The sequence below is a fragment of the Leucopleurus acutus genome (assembly GCF_964270905.1).
Source record: "Leucopleurus acutus genome assembly, chromosome: 19".
Lineage (NCBI taxonomy): Eukaryota > Metazoa > Chordata > Mammalia > Artiodactyla > Delphinidae > Leucopleurus > Leucopleurus acutus.
Genome location: NC_139161.1, coordinates 17,750,233 through 17,764,885, shown reverse-complemented (window position 1 = coordinate 17,764,885; position 14,653 = coordinate 17,750,233). Strand labels below are relative to the sequence as shown.

The window sequence follows — 14,653 nt, the reverse complement described above, 5'->3', positions numbered from 1 at the left end:
CAATACTCTGTAAGGGCCTATATAGGAAAAGAATCTTTAAAAAAAGAAAAGTGGATCTATGTATATGTATAGCTGTACATCTGAAACTAACACAACATTGTAAATCAACTATACTCCAAATAAAAATTAAAAAAAAAAAAAAACCTAGTTATCACAAAAGACACGGAAAGACTGAGGATGTGTTATACATTAGAGGAGCCAAGAATAGCTAAATGTAATCAATGTGGAATCCTGGATGGGATTCTGGAACAGAAAAAGGACATCAGTAGAAAAAGTAGTAAAATTCAAATAAGCTCTATGGTTTAGTTAATATTATTTTACCAATGTTAATTTCCTAGTTTTGATAATTATATTATGGTTATTGTACAAATACTGTAGCAGGAGAAGTTGGGTCAGTGATATACCAAAACCCTCTATACTATTTTTGGGACCATTCCTTATGTCTAAAATAAGTTTAAAATAAATTAGTTTAAAATAAAAACAAAAATCTTTTAGTTATTATTATTATTGAAAGCATATTATTATGAGAAAACAATTAGAGTGCTGAAAAATGTGCTTGCATGCTACCGTTGGAAAGGTAGAATGGAGAATGCTTGTATATATTAAGTAACTCTGAAAGAACCCACATATAATTGGAAATAGTGGTTGTCTTTGAGGTTAAGCGGTTTAACTTTTCACTCTGAATCCTTTTGTCCCTTCTGAATGTCGTTACTAGAAAAGCAAAACGAAGAACAAAGGAAGGGATATAAAAAGTGATTTCAAACTCCCAGGGCACAAACTATGATAGTAGTAGCAATGATGATGATGATGATGATGATGATAATGATATTTTATTTCTTGCCTCTCTCCCCCACAAAAATTTTTTTCAAGTCATTCAGATGAACTAAGATCCTTCTTTCCAAAAATAGTCTATAGCATCCGATTATCTGAAGACCTCAACAGGGATTTGAAGAGAAGTAATTTTTTCTGCTTTACCCTGCTTTCAAAACCACATTTAGATCTCTCAAATCCCGTTAGAGGTAAAATGATCGTATCATACAAACCAGGGCACTCTGAGAGTAAAAGGGAGTGCTAATCGTTATTAATTAGCCAGGACAAGAAGCATAAACCAAACACTGGGTCACCCTAGTGAAAATTCACAGATCCTATGTTAGAGCATTCTTAAAATTTGGTTTCAATGATGACTGCTTTGAACACTTATTCCATTGTCTAAATCAACTCTTCCTTTCTAAATATTACCTGCTTTCAGAATTCAAATATAGTTTTTCATTTATGCTGATCAGAAATGTAAGTTCAAAAAGATCAGACACGCACACACCAAAAAATGTGTCAAAGATTTTTAAATGCACACACATGTATACATACACCCAGCTGACTTTCTTTCAACTGCTTCTTCTCTCAAAAAAGTATCAACTTGTGGTAGGTCTAACTACAAATGAATAGAAACTGACTGACCTGCGTGTCATTAAAGTACATGGTAGCTCTAGTTCCTTACAGGTCAAGGATTCTGCTTCCAAGCACAGGACAAATGTGGAAACTTCTCATTACAAATTTAGCTGTAGTGATCATTTAAATATAAATAGAGACAGGGGTTGCCCTAAATTTATCCATATAAATAATCTTGTTTTTTGCTAACCAGTGCTAATTTCAGAATCCACATAATCCCACAGCTGTACCTTTTCCAGTGATTAACTATACGGTAATTAATAGGGAAAACTAGAGCTAAAGAAAAGTGTGGGACAATTCTTTAAGGATCACAACAAACAGCCCATAATTTCAAATAGCAAAACACAATATTTAAGACCCTAAAGAGGTGAGTCTCTTCCATATTCCTATGACTATTAAAATTTAATACCATTTCTTAAAAAAAAAAAAAGAAAAACATTACTCACAGTCAAAGTCGGCAGATCCAAAGTTCTGATCTGAATAGTCAAATCAATCATTAACACAAGGATTATACAGACTGAGATTTTAAATCCTGTCTGGCTTTTCCTATCTAGACTACGTATGAGCCAAGTTTAAAAGTTTTATCTTTGGCAGTTTATTGTAACACTCATGCCAACCCTATCTTAGCACCTGGCTCTGGCTATTTAGCTGCATACTGTAGATGTTCCTGTCTCTCTGCTCCAAATCTCCCCAACCAAAATTTATCTTTTGTACTGTATTTACCATTAGCCCCTTAGAGATTGTCTAATGTCTCCAAGTGTATATATTAATCACAGTCCTACATCACAACTCAAATAACATACTTGTTTATAATCTGGACTTTCTAAATACAAAACGTATAATGATGCTGATTCCACCTGCCATGGACCAAAAATAGTTTTGTTTAGCAGACAGAGCCATACAGAACAGCTTCATATTTCATCTATGAATAAAAACAGTCCTCCTCTGTCAACAAATAAATATGAGAATTCATGTCTGTCTCCCTCTGCCCTACTCAATCCAAATAAACTAATTCTAGTATTATCTTAATTCAGAAAGAAAATGTCTCAGGATGAAAAACCTATCCAAAAAGAAATGGACATTCTGGGACTTCTCTGGCAGTCCAGCGGTTAGGACTCCACGCTTTCGCTGCTAAGGGCCCGGGTTCTATCACTGGTTGGGGAGCTAAAATCCCACAAGCCGCTTGGCCAGAAAAAAAAAAAAAAAGGACATTCTGGGGGATTATTGTTTTTTTATTAGTATATTTAAAATTTATTTCAATTTAGAAAGTAGACAGAAACACCATTGTGGTCAATTCCTCAAAAACCCCAGTTCTTCACTACTGTTTTCTTAATGATATAGTCTGATTTCCAGTGCCTTCCAGTATATTATCGTAAAGCCAAAGATCTCTGAAGTCAGAGACACCAGAAATCAAATCATTACTGTCTGCTAGCTGTATAACCTTGGGCAGATTACCAAACCACTCTCTGGGTTTAGGCCTGTTTCCCCAGCTGTAAATTCCAGATGATCACACTACAGTATTACTGCATAGGTTTTGAGATTTAAAGAGTTACAAAATAATGAATTATTATTTTAAGGCACTGTTGAGGCCAGTCAGTAACCCAGAAGAATAAATTCACTTATAAAACTTAACTCTATGTAATCTGGTAGGAAAGATAACTGGCTAAATCATCTCAGTAAATATCTAAGAACTTGAAAACACATTACACTGAGTCAAGGGTATAAGCATATCACACACTCATCTAAAAATACACGTACATCTGTTTGACGTATCAAATTTTCTGGATAATTTGACTAGAACAAGAAAGGACTGGTTTCCAAACACTCATTACACTGAAAAATTAGGAACTTTTTAAAACCGCATAGGAGAAGTCGGCCTTTTTCAGAAATGCAGGCAAAGTCAGTAAACCATTTTTGAGGCATTCAAAAAGATATGGAGACAATAGTTAAGAAGTCCTCTGAGGGGCTTCCCTGGTGGCGCAGTGGTTAAGAATCCACCTGCCAATGCAGGGGACACGGGTTCGAGCCCTGGTGCGGGAAAATCCCACGTGCCTCGGAGCAACTAAGCCCATGCGCCACAACTACTGAGCCTGCGTGGCACAACTACTGAAGCCCACGTGCAGCAATGGAGACCCAACGCAGCCAAAGATAGACATAAATAGATAGAAAAAATAAATTAATTAATTTAAAAAAAAGAAGTCCTCTGAGACCCATAGCAATGCTTATTATTTTTCACCACTGGCTGGTATGATAAATGTCTATCTATTTAGACGTTTGACAAAAATTCTGCACTAGTCCAAGGAAAAACAATGTGTATGTACAATGTGTCACACAAAAGGAAACTCACAACTAAAAGATTGCTGAAATTATATACAATATAAAATAAAGTGAGATTATAACTCTCCATAAGACAACCTCCACACTTGAAATATCCTTCAACTGGCTTTAGGATGTTACAGAACTAACAGGTCAACCTAGATAATCCACAGCACAGCAGGAAGCTGAGCCACCAAGTCTGGACATTCTTCTTAGACTCTACGAAGTCTTTCCTTCCTACATACATGCCTCTACTTAACCATTAATTCAAATACCTGAGCAACCTGTAGGTGCCAGACCCTGACTCAATACTAGAAAAATGAATAAAACAAGAAAGACTGCATTCAAGGAGTCCCACGTCCAGGGAGATGAGATAAATTATAAGTATTATAATAAGTATTACAAAGTATACCGTAGGAGAAATAAAACAACACAGTGGTTAAAGGCTGAGACTGGTCCAAACTACTTGAAACCTACTTCTTCGACTCACTAGCTGTGTGAAGTGGGTAAGTTTTTCTTTTGTAAAATGGGGATAAAAATAAAACCCACCTTACCAGGGGATTACATAATATAATAATGCATACCACAGTACCTAACAGAGAGCACTCTGTACTGTTAGCTACTACTATTACTAATAAAAGTGTTGTTACTGAAATATGACCAAAGTGCTGTGGGAGCACAGAAAATGAAGCAACTAACTCTGCCTAGGGAAGACGACAGAGACAACAGCAAACTGAGTCTTGAAGAATGAGTAGTAAGGGGACTTCCCTGGTGGCGTGGTGGATAAGACTCCCTGCTCCCAATGCAGGGGGCCTGGGTTCAATCCCTGCTCAGGGAACTAGATCCCACACGCATGCCACAACTAAGGAACCTGCCTGCCGAAACTAAGACCTGGTGCAACCAAATAAATAAATAAATATTTTTTTTTAAAAAAAAGAAGGAGTAGTAGGAATTCCAGGCAGGTAAGAGCATATGCAAAAACAAAAAACAATGAAAGAGCCTAGCATGTCCAGATAATAACATAAACTACAAAATGGCAGGACAGGACAATGAGGGGGAAGAAAAGAAATACACCTGTTACAATGGCACCAGATGCTTAAGAGTCTTAGAAACCAAGTTAGTGCGTTTGTATCTTATACTTGAAACAATCAGGAAAGACAGGAAAAGTCATATTTTAGGAGAAAACAAGGTTCAAAACTGAGTTTACTGTGTGGCCTCAATTTCTCAGTTTTCTCTTACGTAAAATGAAGGATACCACCACCTGGTTTGGATGGTTACTTAGATTAGATAAATATCTCCAAAACGCCTTGGCACGAGGCCTGGCATGTAAAACTACTCAAAAAATAGTAGCTGACAGTAGCATCATTAGATTCCACAGCAGTCAACTTTTGATGCTATAATGGTCATGGATAAGTTTCTGGTACCCTAATTTGACAGTACCCAGTAGAAGTACCACTCTTCTCTGCCATCTACTCTTTTACTGGAACAAATTAACAAAATGGACTAATTTTTTAAAAATCTTATTTTCTTATCTTTTTATGATGCTGTGCTAACAAACAGGCACTCAATAAATGTTTGGGAAATGGAATGGAATTTCTGGTAGGCCTATAAACAGCAAAAAGGCAAGCAAGAAGTCATGAAGAACCAATTAAGCTGAGATGGTTCTGGGAAAAAAAATATTTAATGATAAGCATACCAACTATTTCCTACCAGTTAGTTAACTGGTAGAAAATGCTGCTATGTATTAAAGAGAAACAATGCTTTGCATAATGTAGACAATACCAACACTCATCTCCTCAAAAAGAGGCCAAACTATGTACCACAGCAGAAAGAATGCTACAAAAGAAATCAGAAGATTAAAGTTCAAAACTCAGCTCTGTACTAGGCAAATACTTAATTTATCTTCAGTTTCTTCATCTATGAAAGACTTACTACCTATACTACTTATCTTGCTGAGTTACTGGGAGAATTAGACAAGAATGTATACAAGGGCACTTATTAAACCATGACTATGCAACTACACAATATTACCATTCTAATATCCAGGTTAGATGATTTTACAACACCCTGGTGCCTCAGTTCCCTAACTTCCTTTCCTATAATGATCTTGACCTCCATTCTACCTTAGCCATTTCACTCTCATGGTCATCACTAATAATTTCAACCCTTCCATAATCTCTACTTCAAACACTGTGCTCTCCAACCACAACCTTCTGTCCTTCCAGCTCATTCCCTCTAGTACCTCCACTCCAACAATTCTTAAACCCCATCAGAACCTACAATCCATTGATCCAACTTTTTTCTCTACCCTCCACCCCAAAAGTCCTCACTTATCTCTCTGCCACGCTTAAAATCACATAGCCCTTGTATACGCCCTCTACTCCCTTGCCCCCACTCACATTAATTTTGGTTAATGGAGACTGGTTATCACAGCTTTAACTGTATGTAAAGCATATCTAACACAACTGTATCTAAATCAATCTTCCTGTGTCTATTCCCCTGCTTAAACAACACCTTAAATAGCCAGTACATGCCTGGCTACAGCATTAAAATAAAACTTACTTTTGTATCCCCAGCTTTCACTTTTCCCCTATTCCCAATGTTTTATTCATTGTCCTACAAAAACCAATTCTGCTAGTTCCACTTCTATACTTTTACCCTATTTTCTCCAACTGAATGCCTCCCATTCTTTTCCTTTGCAAGGATGCAAACCCATCTTTCAAGACCCAGTTTAAATGCTAATTTCTTCATAAAGGCACACCTAATTATTCCATTTTAAGGGCTCTCTCTTTTCCTTAGGGTTTTGCATTTATTGACTATAATACTATTCATCTGATAATCATGGTAGTCTTGTGTGTAATAAACTTAATATTATTACTTTTGTTATCTCTCCAGCTAAAACAATAGCTCCTTGAAAAACACCACTTCTTAACCAACTCCGCCACATAATCATACATACTATTCTTAGTACAACCCCTATTCAAATATTGTTTTAACAATTTTTAAAATTAGCTTATATTCTAAAAAATATTCTTGAAGTAAATAAACTCCTTTGCATCTCTTGTGCAGATGATACCCTAAAGTAGTATTAAACCAATTAAATTTTCAACCACTTTTGCCCCTTCTTTAAAAATATTCCATAATTTTACTCATAGCAACAAGAGAAATTATTGACACTACAGCATATAATCCACAAGCATCAGCTTTAGTTTCTTCTATAGTCAAGACCTAAAGTATCAAATTAATTTCTTGATTTTTTATCAGTACTGCCTATAAAGAGGGTGAAAAATTAAGCTGTTCTTCTCTCATCAACTCTGGAAAAATACTATTACATGAACCATGAGATACGAACACTAACTTTTCCAACAATCATTATTTAAAATGTCAGATACGAAACATGATTAGACTTCCCTGGCAGCGCAGTGGTTAAGAATCCACCTGCCAATGCAGGGGACACGGGTTCAAGCCCTAGTCTGGGAAGATCCCACATGCCACGGAGCAACTAAGCCCGTGCACCACAACTGCTGAAGCCCACGCGCCTAGAGTCCCTGCTCCACAACAAGAGAAGCCACTACAATGAGAAGCCCGCGCACTGCAACGAAGAGTAGCCCCAGCTTGCCGCAACTAGAGAAAGCCCCCGCGCAGCAACAAAAACCCAACACAGCCAAAAATATATAAATAAATTTATTTTTTTTAAAAAAAAAAACACCATGATCAATGACTTTTCTCTATTACAACTTTAAACCTGGAGAGCTATTTTGTATTTCAGTTCTATAAAACACAGCAATAAATTGAAATTCCCTCTCGAAATCAATGTAATTGCTAAAGAGTGGCAAGGATGGCAAAAAATAATTGGAACCTCACGAGATGAGAGTAAATGTAATATTACAAAGATAACTTTCTGGTTGCTTGACTGACACAAAACACAAGATTTATCTTACCCTAAGATTGTCAGTAAGAAGAAGAATTAAGGCAAGAAACAGGAAACTCGTGGTTTTGGGTCCTAACTTTAATTTCTTACTCTCTATAGCACTTACTAAAACATTATGTGCTATTAACCTATGCACAATGCCAAACCAACTTTAGCTATACTTTTTCCCCATACATTCCTAAATTAGTATAAAATACTAAGTGTATGTTAAATCCCAAAGATATCATTTTGTGTAAGAATGACAACACGGTATATTCAGCCTGAGCATATTTAATTTTTTGCACTGATTAATACAATATGCATTAAGCACATTTGGTTAGACTTCCAAGTTAAATGGACAATTCATTTCTTATAACTGGAAAATCATTACAACATCTTCTGGTATTCACTGCAATATCAAATCAATGCCTTCTTTCAGGACTTGTGGTGGTCATTTGTAATTCCTTTGGTAATTGCCATGAGTCAGCTTTCACTTAATACTAAATGGCAATGCTAATATGAAAAGAGAATGCCAGGCATAAAGTACCAAGTTGTTTCAGGAAGGAATTTGAATAGAATTCAAGAACTGGATGTCTACCTCAAGCTGGAATCCATTTTCATTAATAAAATATTAGAAACTTACTAAATCACAAGAACAAAAATGAAACCTCTACATGGGTTTCAAATCCATAATTCAAGATTTCATGAACTTCTGCTACAACTTTTCCAAAAATGGTAATCTTGACCACATCAAGAAAACAGACTGTTCTTTATTCATTTTATCATGTACCCAAATAGACTGAATTTATATGGAAATTATCTCAGCAATGAAGCAGCACAATCAGGATAGCTAATTATATACGTTAAAAAAATTTTTTAAGTCACAAACTTTAGTTCTGGTTATATAACTTAAAGACCTGAGAAAATGTGATAAAAGAATCCTTCGCAGTACTTTAATGAGAATTCTGTGACACATACAGACTAAAAGGAAGGAATACAACAGGGACACCTATTTTTCTATAATTTTGACGGCACTCAGCCTAACGATATATTTGTCTAGATCTTACTTGTTTCTTCTTGGTCTTCCATGCCTACTTTGAAAACAAATAAACAAGGGTACCATCACATGGAGCCCTATGATCACACTTCTCGCCAACCCCATCCTCCCTTCAACGCAAATTATAAGTGTCTCTATGATGTTATTCCTTAATATGCCCCACGTTTTTAAGTGCCTTTTGCCTTAAACATATACCCTCTACCCTTCAAATCACCACCAGAGAGCTTTCCTTTATGCTGACCTTTCTTTGGCCACTCTTGATCCCTTGAGAATATACTAACCAATAATTTTGCATCTGCTAATAATAATCATGCCACTTCATCATCAGTATTTTGAAATTTGTACAGCCTTGGTTCCAATCCTTTCCACCTATCATAATGTATATGGGAAACGAAACAGTAATGATTTTGCATAAGTTTCAGTCTCCCAAGCAAAGCTGACAATGATTTTCATAGCTAGTGGCATCTTTCAGATGATAGGAAACACAGGAAACAGAGATTAGAACACTTGCCCATGTGTGATCTCTGGCATGCCTGCATTAGAATGCCAACTCTATTACACAGACCCACACAGAAAATATATTAATATATTTCTATGACCTAAATATTTTAAAACTGTAAACCTCCTGACTTAATGGTCTCAATTAAGAATTATCTGAAGGTCACATCCTGGTATCATATATGAAACACAAAAAGGAATCCTACAAACATACTACATAAAAGTAATACATGACTTGCTTATTGCTGTGTACCATTATGATTACTATATAGGTTATAGGAAGTTCTTGGGTAATTTTTACATTTTTATTATCACCTTTAAGATAGTTGTTTCTCTCATTATCACTCACTGATCTATTATTGTAGCTCCTTTTCATTAGAAATCTAATGCAGAATACATTCAGAACAAGAAGAAATGAGAGGCTACTCTAAATCACCAGTCCTCTGCAGGTACACAAGCTGAAGAACATTTCCTCACTAACATTCAGCTGCATCATCGCTAATAGCTGCGCAACCACTAAATGCTAAGCAGTGTGTACACCTCATAGCTGTACATCACTGTACAAATAATACTTTCTTTAGTGAACTTGTAGTTCAAAGTGCTGAACACATCTATATTGTAAATTATACCATGTTATTTTCCATTAGTTTGTGTAACATTTCAATCTGTGAACAAGTATGCCTTAATCTGGTAAACGTAGGCAGAAGTCATGTCTCATTCAGAAATTGAGGTCAGATTCTTAAAGGAGTAGTTAAAACTCTTAAAACATTAAAAAAATAAATACATCAGCCTAAATCACAAAGACTTCCAAAGATAAAATACCACTTAAAAGGGGTACACAAAAGAATGTCTGAACTAAAACAAGTTAACAATATATCCTGTACAACAAGGTGTAACTTACTACTGTCAGGAGCCTCCCTAGAAGCCTTGGGAGACCAACGAGAAACAGATCTGCACAAAACGGAACAGAGTAAAAACTCTAATTGTATCACCTCTCTAAAAGCTCATTTATTCTTTGTGACCTATAAGTTTATCCTACACATTTGATGACTCGATTACAGTTATATAAAATACATAATTGCCAGTAGAGATAATGGTCATGGGCACAGGTTCAAAAGTCAAAAAGCCAAAGTCTGAATCCAGGTTCTGCCATTTACCAGCTGCGTATACTTGGCCAAGTTATTTAATTATCTGTGCCTGAGCTGCCTCATTTGAAAATGAGAGTAATAGTGCCTACCTCCTAGAGTTATTGTGAAGATTATGAGATAACACACATAAAGCTCATAGAACAGTACCTGTTTATTAAAATGAAGTTATCAAATGTTTTCAAACATATGTCCCTGATAATAATTACTCTTTATATTCATAAGTGCTTCAAGTGGCATACCAGTTAAGCTCCTCACTATATTATACAAGACACCTTTGAAACTTTAAGTGTTCACAAAATCTAATAGTGAAGCCACCTCTGACTCCATACTAAATTCAAGAGACAGTATTCAGACTCCCCCAAATTTGCACTTGATGGTAAACTGGCAAAGAGTGAAATTCTAAATTATCTTGCCAAATTAAAGGCAAAGAAAATGATAATCATCTAGAACTTACCAGAGGAGGTGCACAGAAAAATTTCCAGTACTAGAAAAAGATCTGTTTAAAGCAACAGGATCTGTGCACTGTGTCTGGAAACCTACTCTGGATCTGTTTTCAAGTGTACTTACTAGCTTCACCTCATTTATCACTTAAAGCCTTAAAAGAAGGCCACAGTTAATTTTGAATAACCTGACCTTGAACAACGTTTCAGATATACTACATGCAGGAGCATCCTATTATGTCTTCTCTCCAATAACTAAATCAAATGACATCATTAATGAAAATCAATCTATATTTTCCCTTTTATTAAAACATCCAGAAAACAGTACTTTTAAGTATTTTTAAATGAATGATTTTTTTTAATGTTAGCACAATAATTTACAGAAGTTTTATTATCCTGTAATTGTCTAAAAGTTTTTCATTACCAATGCCCTATTTATCCATAATGCTGGGACATCCGAATTTTAAATACCAATATTTACCTGGCTGACCCAATACAGCAGGAATTGGGTATTCCAATATAAAAGCAGTGCATAAAATATATGTAGTATCTTCAAAGGGCTACCAAGCAACCAAAAGCAGATCTTATATAAACGCAACTACAGCATCAAAAGAGAAAGTCATCTTACTTGAAAAAGTAGAGGCTTTCTCAGTTTTTTCAGGTGACGGCATTCATACTCTGCTCCCCAGTTTTCAAAATCTTTCAAGGCCCTGCAAATCCTGTTTGTTTGACTGCTGAAATCCTGTGGTTGACAAACATTTCCCCTCAAAACTTAGTTGTCCATATTATTTATTTTCAATTTTATTAAGTGATCCTCAAATTCTCTCCTCTGAAAAGCACTTGAGGATTTGTTACCAACATGTCTCCTTAAAAAACTACCAATAAATCCCACACATCTTGCAGCCTACTCATGTTTTATGGTGCTCCCTAAAACAAACAAACAAAAAATCACCTTTCCCAGGGTTCAAATGGCTAATATGAACTGATGGCTTCCAACTTCCCAGGACCTGCATTATAGCCTTAAACACCTTGAGATCCTGTGTTGTGCTGCAGCTATCAGCAGGCGCGTGATCACAAGGCTTTTCAACAGCCCCAGATCCTTCACTGCTGCAAAACTTCTCATAAGCGTTCTAGGCACTAGATTGTTAACAGTGTTGGCTTAACTGTTTTACCTGTTTATTTACCAACCCAAACATCTCGGGGAATTTAAAGCCTTCAAACTGCCTTCCGAAACCTATCCCGTGTATTCCCGTGTTACTCTGAGAAAGATCTGCAGCGGGATAATAATTTGAGCTCGGCATCCCCTGACCCAAACTGCTGTTGCCAGGATATGCGGTAGTAATGCAGTGGTTTCTTTGAGATTGAGGATGTATTTTAAACCCATCTCTACTAAATCCCTTTTAGTACCCGAAACTGCTGCGGTAACAATGCTTAACTGGAAGGTATTCGAAACAGCCGAAAGACGTGCTGTTCTAATTTGGCCTTAATTTTTTCCTCAATAATGCTTGCCACGGCAAGGACATTTTTCCATACAACGTCTGCAACTGAAGAAAGAAAAATCAAGCTTTTGGTACTAGTCATCACCTGCTTGTAGTCCATCATCAGGGCGCTTCTTACAAATCTCTCGAGGTAGGATTTAGGGCTAAGCTTACATCGACCATCATCCTGTAACTTACTGTTTTCCAAGCCCATTTAACGGTCTAATGACAACAGCAACATTTACGCCCGGAGAAATCTCAATGTCTGACTAACCAAGAAGGCGTCTGATAACTAAAGCCCTCTTTCTCCGGGTGAGGATATGGAAACATAGACAATGAAAGGGATTTATCTGCTACAATGAGGAAAGAGGGGGAAGGACCCCAAGAAGGGCCGTGCAGGCAAAATCCAGGGGTTCGGGAGCCCCGGTCTCAGCAACACTCGCCCCAAGCCCGCCCTCCCACCCCACCCCAACCCGCCGTGTCCCCTGGGAGACAGCCCAGCGCCCGCAACACGCTGGGCACACCCGAGGGCAGCACAGCCCTCCTCCCACCCCAGCAGCCAGGCTGGGGCTCCCAAACCCGCAGCCCGAACAGGCCGAGGCCGTAAACCCGACGGCCTGAGGTAAAGAGGTAAGAGGATACGGGGTGAGAGGAGATGCGGCCTCGCCTCGAACCGGCAGGCCCCTTGAGGAATCAGAGGAGGGAGAAAGGGAGCCGTTTCGGAAGCCGGAGCAGACCCCGGAGAGAAAGCGAGCTGGGAGCGAGGGATGAGGAGGTTCCGGCTCGGCCAGCGCCTTCCCCGGACCTCGGCGACGCCCGTGTTTACCTGAAAGTCTCGGTCCTCGTTGAAGCGGGAGAAGCGGTCCGCCATTTTGCCGCCTTCACTCCTCTCAGGACGACGCTCTCCGGTTCGCTCCTTCCCTCCCGCGACACCCGCCCCCTCGCTCCCCTCCAGTGTTCCCCGCCTCCTCCCACGCCCACCCGCGTACAGGTCAGGGAGGGAGGAAGCGAGATATGCGCGTCCCGACCGGAGCACCGCCGGCGCAGGCGCCTTTCTACCCTGGAGGCGGAACCTCCCCTCACGTCCCCGCTTCGCGCGCGACCCAGAGAGAGAGAGAGACACAGAGAGAGAGAGAGAGAGAGAGAGACCCCGGCGGCCGCGCGTGCGCACTCGCGCCAGAGGGCTGCAAACGCTTCCGGAGAGAAAGGTCACGAGAGGGCGCTGCGCTCCTAGAGCCGGATGTTTTCAACCTGCTCCCTTCTCCCCGTAGGGTATCTCTTTTTGCACTCTTGCTTGCCTGAAAACGCGGAAGCCCGTCCTCTGCTTTCTTTACCAAATAGCAGCATAATGTAGTGGCTGAAAGCGCGGAATTTGGAGTCAGACTTAGTTTCGAATCCCAGGTTCACCCTGAGGATTAAACGGCGCACGAGACAGGAAAGATCCCTTCTCTCATAGGGTTTACATTCCAGTGAGGATAATCAGATAATATAATAACATAATTTTAAAAATTAACCAGTGCTACAAAAAACAAAACTGAGGGGCGGTGGTGAAAGGAACGACCTCTGAAGCAACCTTTGACCCAAGGAACAGCAAGGGGCCTGCAGCCTTGGGACAGAGAGAACCTTAGACCCAAAGGGCCAAAGACTGCTAATAATGTGGCATTTTCAAGCGATCATTTGAGAGAAGTATTTCCCAAGAGACCAAAGTTGATCCAAATCGACTACAGCTCTCTGGGCTTCAGTTTCCTTTTTAAAAATAAGGAAATTGGTAATTTATACTGCCCCTGACCCTCACTGTCTTTTTTTTTAACATCTTTATTGGAGTATAATTGCTTTACAATGGTGTGTTAGTTTCTGCTTTACAACAAAGTGAATCAATTATACATATACATATGTTCCCATATCTCTTCCCTCTTGCATCTCCCTCCCCTCACTGTCTGTGTGTGGGTTATGAATCAGATTTTTCCACCCTTTGACCTTCCTGAGCACCCCACCTAGCCCTACAGCTCCCTTAGCCAAAATACATAAAACACATAGGAGAGGTAGCAGGACTTCCCTGCTTTTGAAAAGAGTAGTTGACAGAAATCGCATGATGGAAAAAGGGCTCTTACCCTGCCCTGCGAGAGTCAAATGGAATGTAATTTTTTGGAGAAAGTGTGTGTATCTTCTATTCCTTTGTTACCTTCTGCTGCACCTAACCCCCAGTCCAAACGGAATACAGTTCTAAGCAGTGAATAGAGCTCCCTATTTAAGTAGAGGCAGAACACACAGAATTGAAACACTGTGAAGAGACTTGAGGGTAAAGGTGGCAGGTTGAATCCCATGAATACACATGACACATTTACCTCTTCTCCCTCTCC

General features: G+C 38.7%; 1 protein-coding gene across 1 annotated transcript in view; it reads right to left on the bottom strand.

The window, feature by feature from the left end:
- GPATCH8 (G-patch domain containing 8) overlaps positions 1-13,215 on the bottom strand; it is a 96,914-nt gene extending 83,699 nt beyond the window's left edge. Inside the window, exon 1 of the mRNA XM_082861373.1 lies at positions 13,120-13,215. Coding sequence (XP_082717499.1) covers positions 13,120-13,164 — 45 coding nt within the window. The 5' untranslated portion in view covers positions 13,165-13,215. The remainder of the gene's footprint in view (positions 1-13,119) is intronic.
- Positions 13,216-14,653: the final 1,438 nt, after the last annotated feature.